General features: G+C 46.9%; 1 protein-coding gene across 1 annotated transcript; it reads right to left on the reverse strand.

Moving 5' to 3' along the window:
* Window positions 1-320: 320 nt before the first annotated feature.
* On the reverse strand, window positions 321-14,703 carry LOC308574985 (transforming growth factor beta-2 proprotein-like). The gene is made up of 7 exons (XM_081173356.1): window positions 13,897-14,703; window positions 12,081-12,244; window positions 11,448-11,580; window positions 9,681-9,791; window positions 9,410-9,575; window positions 6,049-6,202; window positions 321-2,380 (listed from the first exon to the last, which is right to left on the reverse strand). The coding sequence occupies exons 1-7, from the start codon at window positions 14,246-14,248 to the stop codon at window positions 2,222-2,224; spliced, it is 1,239 nt and encodes a 412-aa protein (XP_081029482.1). The 5' UTR covers window positions 14,249-14,703; the 3' UTR covers window positions 321-2,221.
* Window positions 14,704-23,149: the final 8,446 nt, after the last annotated feature.

A 23,149-nucleotide genomic window follows, 5' to 3' on the forward strand; every position in this document is an offset into this window, starting at 1 on the left:
TGCTGCGAGTCTGTGAGAGTGCAGCATTAGATTCAATTTGCATATTTTATGTCCATGTTTTTTCACATAAGTCTTCACAGAGCTGCTTACAGTAACTTAATGAATGCAGATATTATTTGGAAACTGATCACAATCATTAAGCAATGATTTGGTACAGGCAAGCTAACTATGATTACTACAAAAAAAACAAAAACCCGAGCAGAGGCAGTTAAAAATAAATAAGGAGGGGAAGAGAATATGGAATTGGGTGCAGAATTCAGCTGTTGTTGTCCGGCTGTGTATACACCACAGATTTCAAGCAGTTCAGGACAAGACTACAGTGCTGTTTCCCACAATAATTTTAATTCATTAGCCCAACAAGATTAATTATTGCTGCTTTGGACAAATTGGACCCTTAAAAAGATGAAAAACCCAACACTTTGACGCTTTCGGGCCTATGTATGGATAGTGTTCTATTTATCACCAATCCTTCTATTTCCAATGTTCCGGCAGGGAATGGTGCTTAGGTAGCCAAAACAGCTCCACCCCCACATAAGGGAAGGGAGCAGGAGCAACAGGCTTGGGGGGACCCCAAAATTTCTCAGAGTACAAACAATCTAAAGGGACAGAAAACCTGAAAGTGTGGGGGCAGGGAACACTCTCCCAAACAGCTCAGCAAGGACTAAGTGTGCTTAGTAGCTATGGAAAGCCAACTGACCACTGAGGGTGTGGGCAGATAATGGGGGCAGAAAAGTTATTTAGGGCAAGAAAAACTCCATTTCCAAAAACTCCTTCCCTGTTTCTATAATCTTCCTTAGGCTGAGTTTTTGCAAAAACTGAGGTTGGGGAAAAACGTTGGGATCTCTGAGCGTGCTACCTTCTCAGTTCAGTACTACCACTTGTGGTCTTGTGCAGTTCTGCTGGATCACTTCAAGGCAGATCTAGTGCAGGTGTGCTGATGGGAAGCCCACAAGCAAGATGGCAGCTCTCCCCACTTCAGGTTCCTGGCAATGGGGATTCAGAGGCATCCAACTTCCAAACGTAGAAGGAGAACATAGCCATCGTGGTCGGTATCCACTGATAGTCTTATTACCCTCTCTGAATTTAACGCTATCCAAGTTGGTGGCCATCACTACTTCTTCTGGGAGCAAATGCCATAGTTTTAAACTATGCGCTGTCATGGTGTGAAGAAGTACTTTCAACATTAGGGCAGGGAGATGCTAGGAGGGCTCTGCGTTTCCATCTGTGTTGTGTTTACACACAGCTCCGAAACCACGAAGCTCTGCTCTCAAATATTTACCTGCAGCCGAGCTGAGCACCCCCACCAGCCCGCTCTGTCTGCCTCCCTTCCTATCTCTCCCTCCTTCCCCCCCTTCATACAACACTTAAGCACACAGCCTTGTTTATCCTACCGCTCTATATTCCTCTTTCCTGATCAAGAGATCCTTTGTCTGTCAACCTGCCTCTCTGCATGCCTCTCTGCCCTGTGTTTGCACTCATTACCACTGAGCCAAGCCTTCAGCAGGCGCTTGGTTTTGAGTGAGTGTGTGTGTGTGTGTGTGTGTGGCTAGCATCCAAGTACTTGGGGGATTTCCTCCCAAGAAAACTGAAGACTAGCTTTGGTAGATTCCAGGTTAGATGGATCTCAGGCTTGACCTGAGCCAAGTTGATCATCCAAAAGTTTGCACGAGGCCTGCACACTTGGAATATGTCAAAGAATCCTAAAGGGGAGAGTGCCTCTGAGCATGCACTGAGAGCCAAGCTTATACCACCAAGTAATCACCCTCAGGGAGGCTAGGATGCTAGATATCCGGACCAGCTTCAATCACATATTTTTCTTTTGAAAAAATTAAGTGCTGAGTTTGCATGGAGAGACACCCACAGGAGAGAGACCCCACCAATCCCTTTCAAAGTATCTGGGAGAAAAGCAAGGGCAAGGCACTTATCTGTGAACCAAACTGATTTGTGAACTGAACTGGGAAAGAGGGAAGAGTCTTTTGCTGATGAGTGGAGCCACAGAAGGAGAAGGTGACTCTTCCCTGAGAGCTTGGGGTTTAAGAAAAATGCTGGAGCCTTGTACTGGCGGGGTGGGTGGGGATGGAATAATGTCAGGTTGAGAATCCTTTTCCCAGTAGCCTTGGGACAGACAGACTGATAGGGATGAGAAGGGATGTCTCTTTACTCCAGTTAGCCCAGTTCCCACCATCCATGAAACCAGTTCCTGCCCCCCTCACACACACACTCAGCGGCAGCGGCAGGATTTCACAACCATGTTGCTGAGTTGCTGTACTTTGGGCAAGCGGCCAACGTAGTAGAGGATAGTCAAGGGTTCCAGTTCATGGGGGACACAGCATGGGGCAGCCGAGGCCTCGGGGTTCAGCTTGTTGTATAAGGGGAGCACCTGCGTGATATTGGGATCGAAGAGAGAAGCCGTTAAGTTACATGCCTTCTTCTCTAGTTCTTTCCCTAACCCAGAACCACTTTAAGGATGACATGCTTTCTTCCTTGCTGCCCAGATGCCTTGAACTCCTGTCTAGTGATTGGATTGGGGCAAACTGGATTCAGTTTACATTTAAAGGCAAATCTACCAAATTCACACTTCTTTTAAAAAACAACAACATGCCAACCAAAACTCAGTGCGGTTCCCCAGCCAAGCAATGTGTACATTGGCAGGGGAGTGTGCATTTTTTTAAACAAAAGCATATATTACTAAAACTAACATACAGTACAGGAATGCATTATATTTTAAGGGGAAAGAGCATGCAAAGTTGTGTGTTTTCAGAGAAATTGAAACCGAATTGCAGGTGAATTTTCGTGAGGATTTCTTTCGCAAAAAAGAATTTGCAAACTGATGTGGAAAATGTGGGGAACTGAACATAGGTTTGGAAAAATCAAATGGCCCTCCAAGTGTTGTTGGACTCCAACTCCCATCATTCCCAGTCAGCAGGGCCAATGGTCAGAGAGGGTGATGGAAAAACTCATCAGGATCTTAGTGCCAATTTCTCCTAATAAACACATTTTTGTGTGCTATTTTGCATGCAATTGATTAGTGTGCAAATTTTGCAAACAATTTCCTCTAATAACATTTTTGTTTGTTATTTTCACTAATATATTCATTTTGTGGGCATTTTTGTAAACATTGGATAGAGATCTGAATCACAAAATTAGGAGAAGCACAGTTCTCATCTTTTTCAGAAAGTGCAAATTTGATTAATGTGGCAACCTACATCAAATTTTTCCCATGTCACTATCTACAGGTTCCCCACCCCTTATCTAGCACATGACATTATATAGGGCCACCATGTGTTATAGCTCTCTGTCTAACTAAACTGAAATGATGAGTGGCAGCAGGACTGGGCCCAAAAGGGACAATTAAGAAGCCAGAAACAAGTAGTAATATACTCAGGGGAACCTTAAGAAGCTCAAAAGTACAAAAAAGAATAAAAAAGCAAATGTGGTACTGCCACCCCCCAAAAAGAAATAGCCCAAGCATGCTCAACAGACCTGGAATGTTGAGTATCATGGCGCTTCCAGATGACCTGTTATTGAACATTCATCCTCATTTGCTTGGAGATGATATCAGCTATTTATTGAGCATTGACTCTGATTTATTCACAAGGAGGTTGGATAACAGTGTTTGTCCCACACTTTCTAATGCACTTCCCTTGTCGCAAAAAGTCCAATCTTTTTGGGGAAGTAGGTTTGTTGCTTCCAGTCAACGATAACTGCACAACCTGAATTCTTGCCAATATCATGCCTAGCCCTGACCGGGTGCCAGGCGTAGAGTCCTCAGAGGCCAAACCAGATCAGACACCCCACAGGCCATGGACCTTGAGAAGCAGGCAGGGCCCCCTGAGTCCTGTGCCAAGGATCCCCTAGAGGGGTCCTCTGGGGAAGAACCTCTGGAAAGGTCAGAGGTCAGAGGAGGTGAAAGGTCAGAGGAGGAGATGGAGTCTGGTCCTTAAGAGTGCCAATGCCAGAAACTTCAGATCTAAGCCGAAGAGCAATGGTCTATGGACCCAGAGTCAGCAGGCTACTTGTGAGTAAGGGATCCCTGCATCACAGGGGGTTGAACTAGATGACCCTTGGGGTCCCTTCCAACTCAACAATTCTAAGATTCTATGTTTCTACTCATGAGTAAACGATCCCTACACTCCTTCACTGCCAGCAGGTGTGGTTAGAATGTGGTTTAGGAGACCAGATGGTATTATAAGGCTTCCTTCTTGAACCTTCCAGTTGTTGGAAACAACACAGTTCTCTGGTTCCTCACTCCTGACTCTGCTTATTCCTCCTTGCTGTGCTGTACCTTGTGGACTACCCTGTGATATTGCCCTTGGACTGTTTCTTGACCTGACTTTTAGATCCTGGCTTGACCTTCTGGAGTCCCTGTGTTTGACCTTGCTTTGTTTGGGCTAGACTGCACCAGCAACCCTGTCTGTGCTAGTGAGGTACTTTGGTGAGAAGCTAGTATTTCAGAAACAAGGGCTCCCTGGAGTGTGACATCCGGTATGTGACTACATCCCACCCAAAAATAGAGACAGTCTGAAAGGGCCCATGATTGGAAAAGTAAACTGTGAGGAGGGTAGGGATGGAATGGAATGGAGTATCCTGGAATAGGAGCATATTTTCTTGCAGGTCTCCATTGAGCTTCTGGCCCAACTTCACTGGCTGCCAATTAGCTTCTGGGCCCAATTCAAAATGCTGATTTTGAACCTATAAAGTCTTAAATGGCTCGGGACCATAATACCTAAAGGACCACCTCTCCCCATATAGACTGTCCCAGACTCTGCGTTCATCATCTGAAGCCCTATTTTGTGTACCGCCTCCACATGAGGTCCAGAGAGTGACAACATAAGAATGGGCCTTCTCTGTAGTGGCTCCCTGTTCATTGAATGCTCTCCCCAGAGAGGTTTGCCTGGTGCCTTGCTTACATATTTTTAGGCACCAGGCAAAAACAACCAGGCCTTGGGCTGATTAATATTATGCAGCCTTTTAAAACGTGGTTATTGTTTTGTTTTAATTAGTTACAGTTGTACCTTGGATCCCAAACGCCTTGGCTCCCGAACGATCGAAGCTTGGAAGTGAGTGTTCCGGTTTTCGAACGATTTTCGGAACCCAAATGTCTGGTATGTGGCTTCCATAGCTTCTGGTTGGCTGCAGGAGCTTCCTGCGGCCAATCAGAAGCCACGCTTTGGTTTCTGAACATTTTGGAAGTCGAACGGACTTCCGGAACGGATTTTGTTCAGCTTCCAAGGTACGACTGTACTTGTTTTTATCCTGTATTTTATTCTGTGAACTTCCCTGAAATTGTATGCTTAAGGGTGGCATATAAATCTGAATAAAATAAAATAAACAAAATATTGTAACTCAGGATAGATCCATTAAAATTAATAACTATGGCTTGTTACGATATAGAAGCAACGCAGCTGCAAACTGATAGCTTGAAAACATCACATGATGGGAATGGTGGGACTGACTGTGGGAAACAGTGGGACAGTCAGTTCACAGGGCAATTTGCTCAGAATGTAATTTGAGACCTTCCTCTTGCATATGCACAGGAAGTATCTGTCACTTGCTGGAAGGAGTTTGAAGTAAACGGACATGTTTTCTGTAGTGCTGGAAAGTCAAAATAAAAGCATGTGAAATAGACATTTCTGTCTATCTCCTTTCCCTGCCGGGGAGCAGGAGGGAGGGGGTGTGCATCTCCCACGCTGGGAGGTGTCGCCTATTGAGACCTAGCCTGGATCCTGCGGGAATTGTAGACAGGGAGGTCACCGTAGACCAAGACGGGAGCCCGGGAGAGTTGCCAGCTTCTCCCAAAGAAGGCTTGATTTACAACATGGCTAACTTAGGTTAGTCCAGGGGCCTACTCTGAGTAAAAATTAGTTGACTATCACCCGTTGAATTAAGAACAAGTATTCTTTCTCCCGCTCCATGAGGTTCTATGTTGGCACAAAGGATGGTGGAATTGGAGATCCCAGGGGTAGAATAATAGATTTGGGGTTTGGCTGCAGGCTGGGGGTTCAGGGAGAGACATCCACCACCTGCCCGCTTGTGTGCCCCTCTCACCATGTTGTACTGCGTGTCCATGCTCCATACGTAACGGCAGCTCCCTGCGCAGAAATTTGCCTTGTAGCCTTTGGGCTGGTGGATCCACTTCCACTTCAGATCCTTGCGGAAATCAATGTACAGGGTGCGCAGGCAACAGCCCTGGTCTGTACTCCTGGAGCAAGATGGGGAATTAATAATAATAATAACAATAATTTTATTTATACCCCGCCCTCCCCAGCCAAGGCCGGGCTCAGGGCGGCTAACAATTAATAATAAAAACAAGTTGAATGAATACAACTTAAAAACAAGATTAAAATACAACATTAAAATATTGAAACATTAAAATATTAATTGGGGGCTGAGTGCGAGTGGAGAGAAGGAATCAAAAAGATGGGGTCCACATACCAAGTAAACCAGGAGTGGGGGCACTTCGCTGTCTGGCCCTCATAACTCCCTCCAAGCCACACCCCTCCCTGGCCCATCTTCACGCCCAAAATATTTTTGCCTAGCTAGAATGTGTCTGTGAACTCCGATAACACCCCTTTTGCTTGCCTGAAAAGGGATGTGCTTGCATGGGCGGGTGTGTGTGGAAAGTTACCTACTGTACACAGGCAAAATTTACATCCGTTGCCCCGCCTATCTTTTGCCTCTGGCCCCGCCCACTGCTGGCATTGGGCCCTTCGGCTGGAAAAGATATCCCAGTGTAAACCAATGGAACTCATGGACACAGGATGCAACAGTGGCTCGGTCATGGGGGTGGGAGGAAGTAGGCAGCACCAGAAACCCAAAAGAAGCAGCAAATACAGTGCCCAAAGATTGCATCTTTATCAAAAACCGCCCTTGCAGAACAATGAAGTGTTCAGCCTCTGTGGGTTGAGGACAACGACAACCCTCCCTCCGGCTGTATTGATAGGAGAACCTTCTCCCTTGTCCCCCTTTGGGATAGGGTTGTATCTACTCAATTATAGAGGAGAGGGCACTCTGCGTATCCTTAGAGGTGCTTTGCTTTTGTTAGAAATGTGGGGTAGAAAATTTTAAAACATATAAGTGTTGACTGTGGATTTTATGCAGTTCAGTCTTAACGCAGAGCAGACTTGCTTAAAATCAAGGAACATTACTAAATTGTCAGTTTCAAAGGGTCTACTTTGAGTTACGGATGGGGAAGAGTTTAAAGGCAAACTTACACTTTTCAAAGCAATTTGCAAGCCATGGGACTCTGAATTTGTATTCTGAATTTGTATTATTTTATCCTGCCCATCTGACTGGGTTGCCCCAGCCACTCTGGGCTGCAAAAGATTCCTGCATTGCAGGGGGTTGGACTAGATGACCCCCAGGGTCCCTTCCAACTCTGTGTTGATACTATGGTTCTATGAAACAGAGCCATCCGTTGAAAGTGTCACTTCTCCAACTTTTGCAATGTAGATAAAGTGTGCATATAAATGCATATAATAGTCAATGCAACAACATACAGAAAGGCATTATATCAGGGACATTGCTTTGCAAAAATGTGTATATTACAAATGTGCATGTTACAAGAGGGAAAAAAACCATGAACTGATGTGGAATTGTGAGAGAACCAAACTTAAAATTGGAAAAATGAGAAGCTGAGAGGAAGTGAAACTGACAGGTGCACCCATTCCCTACTCCAGGTACGACTTAGTTGGAGGCAAACCCCTGTCTGGCGTTTAATGAAAAGGCGTTGAAACAGGTGAAAAGAGGTGTTGTTGGATTTCATTTTATGTATGTATATAAATATATTTTAAATTTTATTTTCTCTTAGGTTGCCTTTTAGGGCTAGATGGGTGTTTGCTGAAGGAGGGAAGGGCCACAAGAAGATCAAGAGTAACCACTAAAGGGGTTTTTTTTCCTGCCACTGAGTCACTTCAAGAAGAAATACAGTCTCTGTGTTCACAGCTGGGATCATTCTGTTTGCCAGAAAATGGGGACTGACAGGAGATGGGATGATCACTGTGCTCAGTTTCTGAAATCCAGATGATCCCTTAAAAAGCACTGGATGGGCTGTTATACCCAGCATGATCACTCTCATTGAAGAGTGGAGATAGGCTGCATAAGGAAAAACCAACAAAATGTAAAAGGGTATACGGACTGTGCACCATCGATCAATCACTAAGGTCATTCAACCAATACCTTCCTCCTCCCCCTCCCTTCCCCAGCAGTCTGCGGAACTCCTTGAAACAAGGGGCGCTTCCAGATGGCCAGTTTATTGAGCATTCCATCCTGATTTGTTTGCACAAAGTTTGTGGGGAAGAATGCTATTTATTGAGCATTCATTCTGATTTGTTTGCAAGGAAGTTAGGCGACATTGCACCAAGCATGTGTGAGTTCCGCCCTTTCCAGTATGTACACTTTCCCATCATTTCCCACATAGTAAAAAGTTGAATTGGTGGCGGGGGAGGTGGGTTTGTTGTGCAAGAGCTCTAGGTCAGCTTTAATTGCACAGCCAGAATGTGCTGGTATGTGATTGAATGGCACCTGAACATAGCAGCAGGCTGGGAAAGCTCAGGGTATTAGGATGAGAGAGAATCATAGGTTTGTGGAGTTGGAAGGGATCCCCAAGGGTTATCTAGTCCAACCCCCTGCGATGCAGGAATCACAGCTAATGATCATTGAGATGGTGATGAGGAACAAGTTGCCCCTCCAAGGAGGAGAGCAGTACAGGATGGTTTGCAGAAGCAATGCAGAGACTTAAGATGAGGTTCTGCATTTTAATACTTCCTAATTTGCACTTTTTGAAACAATGCAGTGGTACCTCGGGTTAAGTACTTAATTCGTTCTGGAGGTCCATACTTAACCTGAAACTGTTCTTAACCTGAAGCACCACTTTAGCTAATGGGGCCTCCTGCTGCTGCCGCACCGCCAGAGCACGATTTCTGTTCTCATCCTGAAGCAAAGTTCTTAACCTGAAGCACTATTTCTGGGTTAGCGGAGTCTGTAACCTGAAGCGTATGTAACCTGAAGCATATGTAACCTGAGGTACCACTGTATGTGAACCATAACACAGTTATCCTTCAAAACTGGAACATCTCTGAATTTCATGGTGCAATGCTCCAGCCAGACAATATACTGTATACCAAAAAAATGCATCTACCGGGGGGAATGTGCATTAAACTGTATATATTCGTGAACATAATATGCAAAAATACCTTGTTTTAGGGGGGAAATGCTTTGCAAAAAAAGAGCCTGTATGTATATTGGGAGAAATCCAAGCTGTATTAACAATGAATTGATAGAGTTGTCCACGGTTCATTGAGACCAGTGGCACTTCTGGTCTCCCAAACCACAAAACACACCCCCAACTGTTAGGATGTTTAAGGGCCCAACACAATGTTGATATCTCTGAAGAGCTTTGCTTCCTCACCTGGCACAGCTGGGAGTGTTGGCTGACCTCCGACGCCGTCCCTTGGGTGGGGACTCCAACCGGTGGGGGGGCAGCAGAGTGAGGATCAGGTGCGGAGCTTTGCCGCTGAGATCTGGGGGCCTTGCCCGCCCTTTCCAGGCTTCCTTGATAAGATCATCATCCAGGCCTGCGTGTGTATAGAAAGTAGCTGCGTGACTCACAAATCCAGGGGTGGAGAGAGGGTGGTGCTGAAATCCCCACCCCACCCCGAAGTCTCTGCCTATGTCCATACCTGCAAACCGAGCCTCCAGCTCCTCACTGTGGTTGGGGTTAATCGTGTTTCCAGCAGGGACATAAGTGCAACAGGGGCAATGCACTCCCAACTTGAAGCCCAGGTTTCTCTCTGGGGAAGAAGATGCAGAGAGGAGAAGAATTAAAATGGAGAATTTGGATCTCGCCGTCATAAAGCGCAGAAGCAATTATGTTGACCTTGCCACTTCTGTGTGCCTTTTAACAGCAGTCTGGCCCACACTGTAGAAACTGAGCCAGGGATGCTTTTCCCCATCCCTTCATCTTGATTCCAGGAAAGGTTTTCTCTGTGCCTGGCTGATGTTAGAAGGCATAGGTTCAAGGCCAGCACACACACACCCCCATATGAGATGGCAATCCTATATGCCAGAGACAGTGGTGGCTGATGCCCATTGGGACTGGTAGGCTAAAAAGCCGGGAACCCGGCAGTAGGTGGCGCCAGAGTCAATGATCGGCAGGGCCAACTCATTGTCCCATCTTCCTCCTCCCTGCTGAGCTCCACAAAGGGCAACACTGAGGCTAAGGAGGAGGAAGCTGGTTGCAAATAAGAAGGTAGGCAGGTGAGGACTGACTGAGGGGCAGGCCAATGCTGGTGGGGCAGTGCCCATGGGCATAGCCAAGGGGGAGCGGGGGGGGGGGCAGCTGCCTCTCCCCAGAGCAAGTAAAACAATAGAAATACTTAACCAACTGACCAATCACATTGGTTCTGCCCTTCCTAACAAAAGTCCTCGACGTCCCCCCAAAAATCCTGGCTGCTCCCATGGCAATGCCCCATGTTCCCTAAATGACCAACCTCCACTGGCTAGAGATGGGGAACCTTTGGCCCTCCAACTCCAGTTTCTATCAGCCCCAACCAGCACAAACAATGGCAGGGCTTATATAGAGGTGGGGAGATGGTTCAAGGCTGCTAAAGGAACAGGACGCTTCTCAGCTGAGATGAGTTGGAAAAGGAGAGGGTGTGCCTAGACGTGGTAGAGGCATCTCCTCCTCTGTTGCAGCAGGTTGGTGTGATGACGGCTTGGGTAGGAGTGAAGAAAGGCCAGAAATAATAATAATAATAATAATAATAATAATAATAATAATAATAATAATAATAATAATAATAATAATAATAATAATAATAATTTATTATTTATACCCTGCCCATCTGGCTGGGTTTCCCCAGCCACTCTGGGCGGCTTCCAACAGAACACTAAAATACAATAACCTATTAAACATTAAAAGCTTCCCTAAACAGGGCTGCCTTCAGATGTCTTCTAAAGGTTTGGTAGTTGTTATTCTCTTTGACATCTGGTGGGAGGGCGTTCCACAGGGCGGGTGCCACTACCGAGAAGGCCCTCTGCCTGGTACCCTGTAACTTGGCTTCTCGCAGTGAGGGAACCGCCAGAAGGCCCTCGGCGCTGGACCTCAGTGTCCGGGCAGAACAATGAAGGCTGCAGTTGACCACTAACAGATGTTGGGGAAATGGGGGCGGGCTGGGAAAATGCCAGGCAGATGGTAACCTTCCCACTCCCTCAAAATAATAATAATAATAATAATAATAATAATAATAATAATAATAATAATAATAATGGGTTGTATCCAAGTAAGTCCTGCTGGGAGGAGACCTATTGAAAATAATGTCCCCAAGTTCATTAATTTCAGTGGGGTCTGCTCTGTGTGGGACTGAGGTTAGATACAACTCTGAATACTTTCCAAGTGAAGAATCTTCCCTCCATACAAATAGGTTTAGGAAGAGAGGGGCTCTCACCTCTTTTATCCAGCCACTGGCTGACGGTATCTGTGACATCAAAGGACACCCACTCAGCCCTATCAGTTGGGTGAAACGTTCGACTTTCCACATAACGCTGGGTTGGTCCTGAAGGCTCTCTTGCCCGTATCACCTGGGGAGGTTTTTAATTTTGTTTCATTAAAATGTTACACCCTGCTTTTCTTCATACTGTCCCCAAGACAGCTTATAAAATTTAAAAGCAGAGGAAGCAACCATTTTGTTGGCATTTTATGGAGAAACGACCAGATTTGTGCTTCTCAAACCAGTACACGAATTGTAACACACTGATCCTTTGAAATTTGCACGTTTGAATTTTGCAGTGTAGTTCTTTATCCAACCAAAAGTGCAGGGGGGGGGATGTATATTTTAGGGGGAATGCAAATGCATACATCAATGGAAAAAACCTAGCATACAAAAATGCCTTCTGTTACGAGTAATTGCAATTAAAAATGTGTGCACTAGTCAAAACTGCATACGAAAACGGTGTCTGCTAGAGAGGTATTCACAAAATTGCAATGCGAAGAACTGTACTGAAGACTGAGAAAATGAGAACCCCCAAAGAAACTTTCCACAATGGATTTGTCCCTCTCTCAGGCACTTGGGGGCTCTGACCTGATACAACTCCACGCGTTGCTCCACCACACTCGCTCGGGGGTTTGGGACCCTGTAAATGCGCAGCTCGGCCTGAATGAGGCTGCTGAGGTTGCGCTCAGCGCCCGAGACGTCAAAACGCAGAAGGCGAAAGAAGGGGCTGGCTTGGGTGCTAGCGATGGAGTCTGCAGAGAGGGAGGAGAACAAAGAAGTTGACAGTATCATCAGAGGAAGAAGGTAAGAAAATGACCACTGCTCTTTTAACCTATTTTCATAGGCTCATAGAAGGATCCCAAGTCCAAGCCTCTGTGGTGCAGGAACTGCAACGAAAGAATCCCTGGCAGACAGTGGCAGACCTACACTTTGGGGGCCCTGAAACTTGAACTGTCATGGGATCCTCCGCAAGCAGCAATGACGTCTGAGTAACCACTTCAACGGGGTTGTTCCATGACAGATCACGACAACTTTACAACATATGTACCACTGACTTTGGGGTTATTGAAATATACGCGCAAAAAACGAAACAATTTGAGTCATGCCACTCAAATTGAGTCTGTTAGTTATTTTTGTTCTCCAACATATTTCTTAAAGATAAAACATTTGGTGTGGCACAAGCAAGTTTTTACTCTGAAAGTGTGGCCCAGAGGAAAAACATTTTTGAACCACTGGATTAAATGTCGGCAAACAACCCTCTGCATTATCTGAACTACCTCGCTGTCTTATGATAACCGTGCACAGGGCAATGGCCTAATGTGACTAACCGGTGATATGAAACCATCGATAGTCCATCAGCCACAGCCCATTCACACAAACAAATGCGGTCCCTAAGTAGAGAATAGGCACCTGTGGGTGGGTCCTTAGCATTTTTCCTCATTGCCTTCCAAGAGCCTCTAAGAGTCCTGTGGGGGGAATGGCCGGGGCTCAGTGGGAGAGCATCTGCTTTGCATGCAGAAGGTCCCAGGTTCAATCTATGGCATCTCCAGGCAGGGCTGCGAATGTTCCCCTGCCTGAAACCCTGGAGAGCCGCTGCCAGTCAGTGCAGACAGTCCTGAGCTACATGGACCAAAGTTCTGACTCAGTATAAAAAGACGGTTTCCTACATTCCTGTGATTGCACCAATGGCCCACCTAGCCCTTATTTCCTCTCTGTGGCCAGCCAGATACCACAAGGAGGGCGTAAGAGGAGTAGCTTCTGGTAAACTGCCTCTGGACATGGAGGCTCCATTTAGGTATAATAATAATAATAATAATAATAATAATAATAATAATAATAATAAATAATAATAATAATTTATTTGTACCCCACCCATCTGGCTGGGTTTCCCCAGCCACTCTGGGCGGCTTCCACAAAGACAAAAAATAAATTAAGATGTCACACATTAAAAACTTCCCTGAACAGGGCTGCCTTTAGATGTCTTCTAAATGTCAGGTAGTTGTTTATCTGTTTGACATCTGATGGGAGGGCGTTCCACAGGGCGGGCGCCACTACCAAGAAGGCCCTCTGCCTGGTTCCCTGTAGCTTTGCTTCTCGCAATGAGGGAACCGCCAGAAGACTCTCGGCACTGGGCCTCAGCGTCCGGGCAGAACAATGGGGGTGGAGACGCTCCTTCAGGTATACTGGGCCGAGGCCATTTAGGGCTTTAAAGGTCAACACCAACACTTTGAATTGTGCTCGGAAACGTACTGGGAGCGTACGTATCATGACTCACCCTCCCAACAGTCATGGTTGCTCTTGCCATCCTAATGGATTCATCCTCCCCACATTCTGAGCTTGACCCAGGGCCATGTTGGCCGCTCCAAGGCTCAGCCATCTCCCACCCCTTTTTCACGCCCCTTACTGTCAGCGTGCCCGGCGGGCAGCATGTCCACCCGCCGCACTTCCTTGGCGTAGTACTCCTCTTCCTCGCTGCTGCTGCTGGCGCTCCGTCCGCCGCAGGCCACCCGCTCCCGCGTCAGCTCCCGCGTGCTGTTGTACAGCAGCATCACCTCGGGGGGCGGTTGTTCGGGCACCCCTTCCTCTTCCTCGGGAGGTGTTGCCAGCTGCAGCTTGCTGAGGATTTGGCCTCGCACGGCCTGGACCCTCCGTGCCCGGGCTACCTCCAAGTCCAAGGTCTGGCAGGTAGAGAGTGCCATGGCTGTGCCACTGGGGCCCGTCACCAATGGCATGGCCAGAAGCACCAGGAAAAGCATGTTTGGGGGGTGCCAGGTTCCACAAAAGCCAAAATAAGAGGGGGCGACAAACGGCTGCTCTAGGCTGGCAACCTAGCCCGCCTGAAGTCTGCCAGTTCTTCTGGACAACGCAGAAAGCCAGCCGCCTGTCCCGGTGGGGTCGGTCGCAGCCTGATGATGAAACAGTAAGTCTTGGTCCTCTTCTTGAAGGGGGCTGGGGAGCGTCTGAAGTTCTTCCGACAAGCCCACAAAGACTTGGGAAGTCTTGCAGGAGCCCAAGGGCTGGTGCAAAGCTGGCTGTAGTCACATGCAGCGGGCGAACCAGGCCACCTTCTCTGCGCCGTCGTCGTATTTGTGCGCCTTCGTCTCCATCTCTCTCGCCTCAGTCCTTTCTGCTGGGCTAGAAGCAGCTGAAAACAGCCAGGAGTTGCTCAGTGCTCTCTCCCTCCATCGCCTCAGGAAACTGGGAGAGCCACTCAGAGACAAGCTGTCTCCCACCCTCCAACACCCCCCCAATCCTTCCCACACATCCTCCACCCCCTTCCTGCCACATGCTTTCGCTCCACAGAGCCAGCATTGATCGAGAAGGGCCCCGGAGCCTCGCAAAGAGGTCTGGACTGTGCACCCTGCCCAGACACACCTCTTCCCGGCCTCTCCCGCTGCATCTTAAGCCTCGCTGGTGTTGAGGTGGCTCCTTTTCACCTTCCAGATTATTGGAACGTAGGGCAAAGTTTCGAATCACCTTTTTCTTTTGCTTTGAGTCAGGAGCTTCAGCTGTTTGGGGCAATGGGGAAATTGCTGGGCAATTACTTTGGGGGGAAACACCACACACAATATATATAGATTAAAAATCTACCTATCCATGTCCAACCAATTTAAAATGGCTTGGATATTGATCCCACTTGATCTAGGCATACGCCCCCCACACATGGACTCCACTGTTTCTCAAGAAAGGCGAGATGGTTTGCTAGTAAATTGCATGAAAGAGCAGTTTTCTTACTGAAAGGGAGTGGCGTAAGAGAGTGAGAAAGAACCTGTCAAGGGTTCTGGTAGCAAACATACCTTACGAATGAATTTTTGACTCTGTCACTCACCTACAAAACACAGATGCCTCTCTTTTCTCTGGGAGCCTCTCCAGACATCCTTTTTATTGTGCATTCATGATGATTTGTGCTCACGATGGTATTGGGGCAGTTAGACACAATCCTTCTTCCAATACGCTTTGCACCTGCAGAAGTTTTCAGGCAGGCATTTGTTTATTTATCATACTACTAAAATATAAGCATTTCTCAGCAGCATTTTTTTAAAAATGCCATTCAGAGAACAAAACTCATCTTAAACCTTAAGCTAAACCCCAATACTACCTTAAAATGCCTGCTGGAATAAGAAAGTACAGTGGTACCTCGGGTTACAGACGCTTCAGGTTACAGACTCGGCTAATTCAGAAATAGTACCTCGGGTTAAGAATTTTGCTTCAGGATGAGAACAGAAATCGTGCTCCGATGGCGCGGCGGCAGCAGGAGGCGCCCATTAGCTAAAGTGGTGCTTCAGGTTAAGAACAGTTTCAGGTTAAGAACCGACCTCCAGAACGAATTAAGTACTTAACCCGAGGTACCACTGTATTTGCCATGTGCTTGAAGTTCAGTGAGTAGGGGGCCTGCTTAATCTCAATCGGGAGGGAGTTCCACAGGACTGGGATCAATACACTGAACGTCCAGTTTCTAGCAGTTACGAGCTGTACCTCTGAGCCAACAGCTGCAGAGATGGGAAAACTCCCGTTGTTGTCAGCCTCCAGCTCCCATCGGTCCCACCCAGCATGGCCAATGGGCAGCAGTGGAGGCTAGTCCTTTAGGGGAGGTGTGGCACTGCCCTACCAAGCTCTGCCTGCCTTCAGTCATTCTTCACCTGCCTACCTCCCTTACTTGACAAGTCGAGCGTCTGGCACTGGCTGTCAGCCTCCTCCTTAGTCTCAGTGTTGATGGGGACAACATCAGACTTAGCTGGCTCTGCCCATCATTGACTCTACCTCCACCAGTCTTTTGCTCTGGCGCCACCTACTGTCAGCATCCCTGCCTTCCACCCTACCACTCCTAGGGAGTGCCAGCCTCCACTGACCTGGAGGATGTTCCCTGACCTGTAGGCGATCCAGAATGCGATGGGCCTGTGCTTTGAGCCAGCAGAGCTTATGTGATAGCACAGCTTGAGTACCAACAATACTCTGGATTTTCCATAGGCTGGGCCGCATGCAAGATCAGTGCTGGGCACACCTAACAGCCACTCAGCTGCTAGGCCCGTATTGATCACTGGTGATGCTTCTGCGTCTGCTGGAAAAGATTGATTGGGGAGCTGGCTCCTGCGCTAATAGGAGCAGGCCAAGCCATTAGCAGCGGGCAGAACAAGTGCCCCATGCCAACCTATGCTTGGCCTTCTGTCCCGCTGCCAGGCCTTGAGCAAGGCTTGGCCTCTGCTTCACTTTCCTGTCAGCAGCTTAATTATCATAGAAGCCGAGCGCCCCTGCCCCCTGCCCCTCCCCCTTTTCTTTTCTCTTTTAGAGTGTCGGGAGAACAAGCTTCAGGGAGTCTTAAGTGGAGAGTTCATTCACCAGTGACTGACACAGATGAGATGCCAGGGGTGCCAGCGATGTGACTGAGGGCAAAAGGATGGTGGGGTAGAGAGGGAGGAAACCAAAGCAAACTTGGGCAGCAATTCTTACAGTCATGGAGCTGCGTAGTTTTTCCTGTCCTTTGCTAAATCAGTTCAGGCACCGACCCAAGCACACTGGAAATCTAGATTTGTGCTATTAAAAGGGGTTAAAGCACTCTGTCGCCCCAGTGCAACAAATCATCTTCTTTTTTAAATGACTTTTTGTGGTTAGGAAAATGATGGGGAAATACACTGAAAAGTGCAGAAGAAATAATTGATTTATGGGAAGACATGTAAACACCCACACACACAAAAATCAAGATGATTCTAGGATGATGGCTGCTCATTGTTGCCAACAATTAAGATATAGTTCACATCCATACCTTACATTTAAAGCACTTGGCTTCCTGCAAATAATCATGGGAACCACAGTTTATCTATTACAGAGCTACAATTCCTAGCACCCTTAACAAACTGCAGTTCCTAAAAACAAATTGGGGGGAGCCCATGTACTTTAAGTACAGTGGTACCTCAGGTTACATACGCTTCAGGTTACATACGCTTCAGGTTACAGACTCCACTAACCCAGAAATAGTACCTCGGGTTAAGAACTTTGCTTCAGGATGAGAACAGAAATTGTGCTCCGGCGGCGCGGCGGCAGCAGGAGGCTCCATTAGCTAAAGTGGTGCTTCAGGTTAAGAACAGTTTCAGGTTAAGAACAGACCTCTGGAACTAATTAAGTACTTAACCCGAGGTACCACTGTATATGGTGTTGCGGCAATCAAAAACTAACCTCTGCATGAGCTTTGTGCAAGTGAATCAGGATGAGTGCTCAACAGGCAGGTCCGTCCAGAGGAGCCCTGCATTATTTCCAGTTATGAACAGCTCTCTGGCATCTCCTGGCAGAGATGTGTCCCATCACCTGTTCCCTGATTGCTTTCTTAGCTGGAGAGGCCAGGCATCAAACCTGGGAGCTTCTGCTTGCAAAGCCTGTTCTCTGTCGCTGAGCTACAGTTCTCCCCACCACCAGCAGAGAGCACCACTGGGACTCTCCTGGGCTGGATGAGCTGGTTAGGAAGAAAGCTGAGGGGTAAAGTTGAAAGTCCTCTGAGCCATGTGACCTCCCTCAACCTTCTGGGCTAGCAGCACCTGTCCAGGAACTATGTGCTGTAGGGCTGGTCAGTTTTCCCAGACAAGATCACCATCCGCCCACTGGGGCTTTCCAGGTTCACAATGACACACTTTTTTTGCAGGCTTAGGCAACAAAATTCTAGCAATTTTATTATTATTTTAATGTATTTGTATCTCACTTTCCTCCCAAGTTGGGATTCAAGGCAGCTTAAAAGCAACATTGTAAAATTCCAGATAATAGAAACAAACTACAGTAGTACCTCAGGTTACATACACTTCAGGTTACACACGCTTCAGGTTACAGACTCCGCTAACCCAGAAATAGTGCTTCAGGTTAAGAACTTTGCTTCAGGATGAGAACAGAAATCGTGCCCTGGCGGCGTAGTGGCAGCAAGAGGCCCCATTAGCTAAAGAGGTGCTTCAGGTTAAGAACAGTTTCAGGTTAAGAACGGATCTCTGGAATGAATTAAGTACTTAACTCGAGGTACCACTGTATTGTTGTTGTTGACATCCGTCTGCCTTGGAAGACAATGGAGTGCACCTCCATGGGTGAATCAAACCTCTGCATTAGCAGCACTGAAGTGACTTCCCTGGGACACAAGACTGGGCAGTGTATCTGGAGGCCCTGGGCTGCCCAGAGGACAAACTCTCCTCTCAGCCTCACTGATGTGGTCCAAAGGAAGGCAGAACAATATGTTTGGCACCAGTTTGGTTGCAGGAATTGCTGAAAAGAGCCTCTCCTGGTCTGCCCCGCAGAGGACCTTAAGGTCCATGAATAACCATAGCTTAGAGGTCCCGGGCCCTAAGGAAGTCAGACTATCCTCCACCAGGACCAGGGCCTTCTCAGTGATGGCTCCGACCTGGTGGAATGCTCTGCCCCATGAGACTAGGGCCCTTTAGGATTTAACCTCCTTCCGTCGGGCCTGTAAGACAGAGCTATTCCGCCTGGCCTTTAATTTGAATTCAGCCTGATCTTTTATTTCCCTTCTCTTCCCTCCCCCTCCCCTTTTATGAAGATTACCCACTCTGAGACCCCACAGCTAATTCTTCCCTGGCCTCCTCGCTGGCCCAAGTAGGACTAATTCAGCCAGCTAGCCCTGGTGACTATCTAATGCTTATTAGATGGATTTCCCCTTAATTGATTTCTGAACTTTGAATTTTATTGTTATTCATGGTTTTATACTGTATTTTATGTTGCTTTTACAATTAAGTGTTTTAAATTTGTTGCTAGCTGCCCTGAGCCCGGTTTTTTGAACAGGGAAGGGCGAGGTATAAATAAAAATTTATTATTATTATATGTCATCCAACTACCTTAGGGACTCCACTCCTTAGTCTTTTCTTCTCCCTAAGCTATCCCGCAAGGCAGTGGAGGTTTAGGACCAGTTTTTCCCTGTCTTTTCACGCAGGGGAAGTCCCTAACCCACTGAGGAATTGAGACCCATTGGCTACCCTCACCTGATTTAGCCACAAGCTCCCCTTCAAGAGTCTGAGGCTTCTAGGCAGAGCCAAATCCTTCCTTTCTCTTTTTAATAAATCAACCAGGACTGCTGAGTTATATCATTACCACTAGGAGGCAAGAGTGGCATCTGTCAAGCACCGCTAGAAAGAAACTCTAAACTGAACCAAGCGTGTCTAGGTTCCCTAAACCCCAGTTTGAGAGGAAAGTGGCATCTAGCGGTGAGCGCTGGGACTACAAAGCTTCATAGAATCATAGAGTTGGAAGGGACAACAAAGGTCTTCTAGTCCAGCCCCCTGCAATGACCGAATCTCAGCTAAAGCATCCATGACAGACGGCCATCCAGCCTCTGTTTAAAAACCTCTAAGGAAGGAAAGTCCACCACCTCTCATCGGAGTCTCTTCCACTGCTGAACAGCTCCTCTGTCAGTCAGAATCTCATTTATTGCAACTTGAAGCCCTGGGTTCGAGTCCTACCCTCCAGAGAAGGAGAAAACAAGCATGCTCCCTCCTCCATGTGACAGCCCTTATTATATATTGGAAGATGGCTATCATATCTCCTCTCAGTCTCATTTTCCAGGCTAAACACACCCAGCTCCTTCCAGCGCTCCTAAGGCTTAGTTTCCAGACCCTTGATCATCTTGGCTGCCCTCTTCTGCACACGTTCCAGCTTGTCAACATCCTTCTTAAGTTGTGGTGCCCAGAATTGGACACGGTATTCCAACTGTGGTCTGACTAAGGCAGAATAGAATGGTAGTATTGCTTCCCTTGATCTGGACACTATACGCCTGTTGAGGCAGCCTAGAATAGCATTAGCTTTTTTTGCTGCTGCATCACACTATTGATCCATGTCAAGCTTGTGGTCCACCAAGACCCCTAGATCCTTTTCACATGTACTACTGGTAAGCCAGGTGTCTCCCGTCCTATATTTGTGCACCTGGTTCTTCCTGTGTAAGTGCAGAACCTTACATTTGTTCCTATTGTAATTCATTTTGTTAGCTTGCGCCCAGTTCTCCAATCTGTTAAGGTCATTTTGAATTCTGATTCTGCCTTCTGCAGAAGAAGAAGAAGAGTTTGGATTTGATATCCTGCTTTATCACTACCCGAAGGAGTCTCAAAGCGGCTAACATTCTTCTTTCCGTTCCTCCCCCACAACAAACACTCTGTGAGGTGAGTGGGGCTGAGAGACTTCAGAGAAGTGTGACTAGCCCAAGGTCACCCAGCAGCTGCATGTGGAGGAGCGGGGAATCGAACCCGGTTCCCCAGATTACGAGTCCACCGCTCTTAACCACTACACCACACTGGCTCTGCAGCATTAGCTATCCCTCCCAGTTTGGTACCATCTGCAAATTTGATGAGCATCCCCTCAATTCCTTCATTCAAATCATTTATAAAGACATTAAACAACAACAGGCCCAGGACTGAACCCTGCAGTATCCCACTTGTCACTTTTTCCCAGGGTGACAAGGAACTATTAATAAATACTCTTTGGGTTCAGTCAGTCAACCAGCTACAAATCCACCTAACAGTTACCTTGTTCAACCCACGTTTTACTAGTTTACTCGCAAGAATATCAAAGCCTTGCTGAAATCAAGATACACTATGTCCACAGCATTTCCCTGATCCACCAAGTTTGTAGTTCCATCAAAAGAAAGGAAGGAAGGAAGGAAGGAAGGAAGGAAGGAAGGAAGGAAGGAAGGAAGGAAGGAATCAGATTGGTCTGGCATGAGTTACCGTATTTTTAAGAAACCCATGCTGGGTCTTAGTAATCACAGCATCCTTTTCTAAATACTCACAGACCGACTGTTGAATTATCTGTTCTTCCCTGGTATTGATGTCAAGCTCACCGGTCAGTAGTTAACCTGGGTGGGTCTTCCTTTATCCCCTTTTTGAAGATGGGGACAACATTTGCCCACCTCCAGTCTGTAGGGACCTCACGTGTTCTTCAAGAATTCTCAAAGATAATAGACAAAGGCTCTGAAATTACATCCACAAGCTCCTTTAGTACCCTTGGATACAGCTCATCAGGCCCTGGAGATTTGAATTCATTTAAAGTAGCTAGGTGTTCCCTTACTACCTCTTCTCCTATCTTGGGCTCCCTCCTTACATCATTTATTCTGTTCTCAGAATCTGGTTGGGCATCACTTTCCTTTGGGGTGAAGACAGACGCAAAATAGGTGTTGAGTAGTTCTGCCTTTTCTCTGTCACCCTATAGCATTTCTCCGTGTTTCCCATGCAGAGGACCTACCACTCGCTTGTTCTTCTTCTTACTTTGGACATAGCCGAAGAAACCTTTTATTATTATTTTTAACCTCTATTGCGAGCTTGAGCTCATTCTGAGCTTTAGCCAGCCTGACTTTGCCCCTGCAACTGTTGGCTACTCGTGTATATTCCTCCTATGTGATTTCCCCTTTCTTCCATTTCTTATACATGCCCTTCTTAACTCTCAGCTCATCTGTAAGCTCCTTATGGAGCCACACCGGTTTCCTTAGATGCTTCCCACTTTTCTTTCTGGTTGGTATTGTCTGCATTAGGGCCTTCAATATTTCTCCTTTCAGAAACTCCCATCCTTCTTGGACTCCCTTCTCACTGAGTACTTCTGACCAGGGGATCACACCCAGTAGCTCCCTCAGCTTTTCGAAATTGGCCTCTTTAAAATCCAGAGTGCATGTTTGACTACACTGTTTTCCCTTGCCTCTGTATCTTAAAACCTAGGAGAACATGATCACTTCCTCCCAAGTTTCTGAGCACTTCCATTTCATCAATCAGTTCTTCCCTATTGGTGAGGACCAGGTCCAAGATAGATGTTCCCCTTGTTGGTTCTTCCACCTTCTGGGAAATGAAATTGTCAGCTAGGCGATGGAGGAATTTGTCAGACCTTACACTCTTAGCAGAGTTTGAGTCCCAACAGATATCGGGGAAGTTGAAGTCCCCCATGATTACTATTTCTCTCCTTTTTGAATGTTTGGTAAGTAAGGCATCATCCAAATCTTCAGTCTAGCTTGGTGGATCTATAGCAGACACCCACAATAAGGTCACTGTTGTTTCTCTCTCCTACAGTTTTTACCCATATGCTCTCAATCTGCTACACTTTTTACCCATAATAATAATAATAATAACCCATAATTATGATAATTCCTAATAACCTGCCAAGAGATGAAGAGGGGGGGATGTTGGTTTAGGCACACAGGCAGCCTGCCTTATGGTCAGACCACTGGTTCATCTGGCTCAGCTTACCTACACTGGCAGGCAGCAGCTCTCCAGGCTTTCAGCCGGGGACACTCCCCATCAGGACTCCTGGTTTCTCTGCTAAACGAAGTTGGAGGAAGAGTTGTCACTCAGCAGCAGAGCATGCAGAAGGCCCCATGTCCAATCCCTGGCATCTCCATGTAGAGCTGGGGGAGATTCCCTGCCCAAAACACTGTTTCGTTAATAGTGTTTCATAGATTGTAATTGTTTCGTTGATGATTTGTTCATTATTTTATATGGCTTGTGCTGCATTTGTGATCTTCTGTTATGCAGATGGTGACAGCAGCCACGAAATTAAAAGACGCCTGCTACTTGGGAGAAAAGCAATGACAAACCTAGAAAAGCATCTGAAAAAGCAGAGACATCACCTTGCCGACAAAGGTCCGTATAGTTAAAGCTATGGTTTTCCCAGTAGTGAAGTATGGAAGTGAGAGCTAGACCATC

This window comes from Podarcis bocagei (assembly GCF_964188305.1).
Source record: "Podarcis bocagei genome assembly, chromosome: 16".
In the NCBI taxonomy this organism is placed as follows: Eukaryota; Metazoa; Chordata; class Lepidosauria; order Squamata; family Lacertidae; genus Podarcis; species Podarcis bocagei.

Excerpts from the sequence above, each read along its gene's own strand:
- LOC308574985 (XM_081173356.1), bottom strand. The coding sequence starts at position 14,248 with ATGCTTTTCCTGGTGCTTCTGGCCATGCCATTGGTGACGGGCCCCAGT. Across the intron at positions 11,581-12,080 it reads AACGCGTGGAGTTGTATCAG|GTGATACGGGCAAGAGAGCC; the intron begins GTCAGAGCCCCC and ends AAACCTCCCCAG. Across the intron at positions 9,576-9,680 it reads GCTGGAGGCTCGGTTTGCAG|GCCTGGATGATGATCTTATC; the intron begins GTATGGACATAG and ends ATACACACGCAG.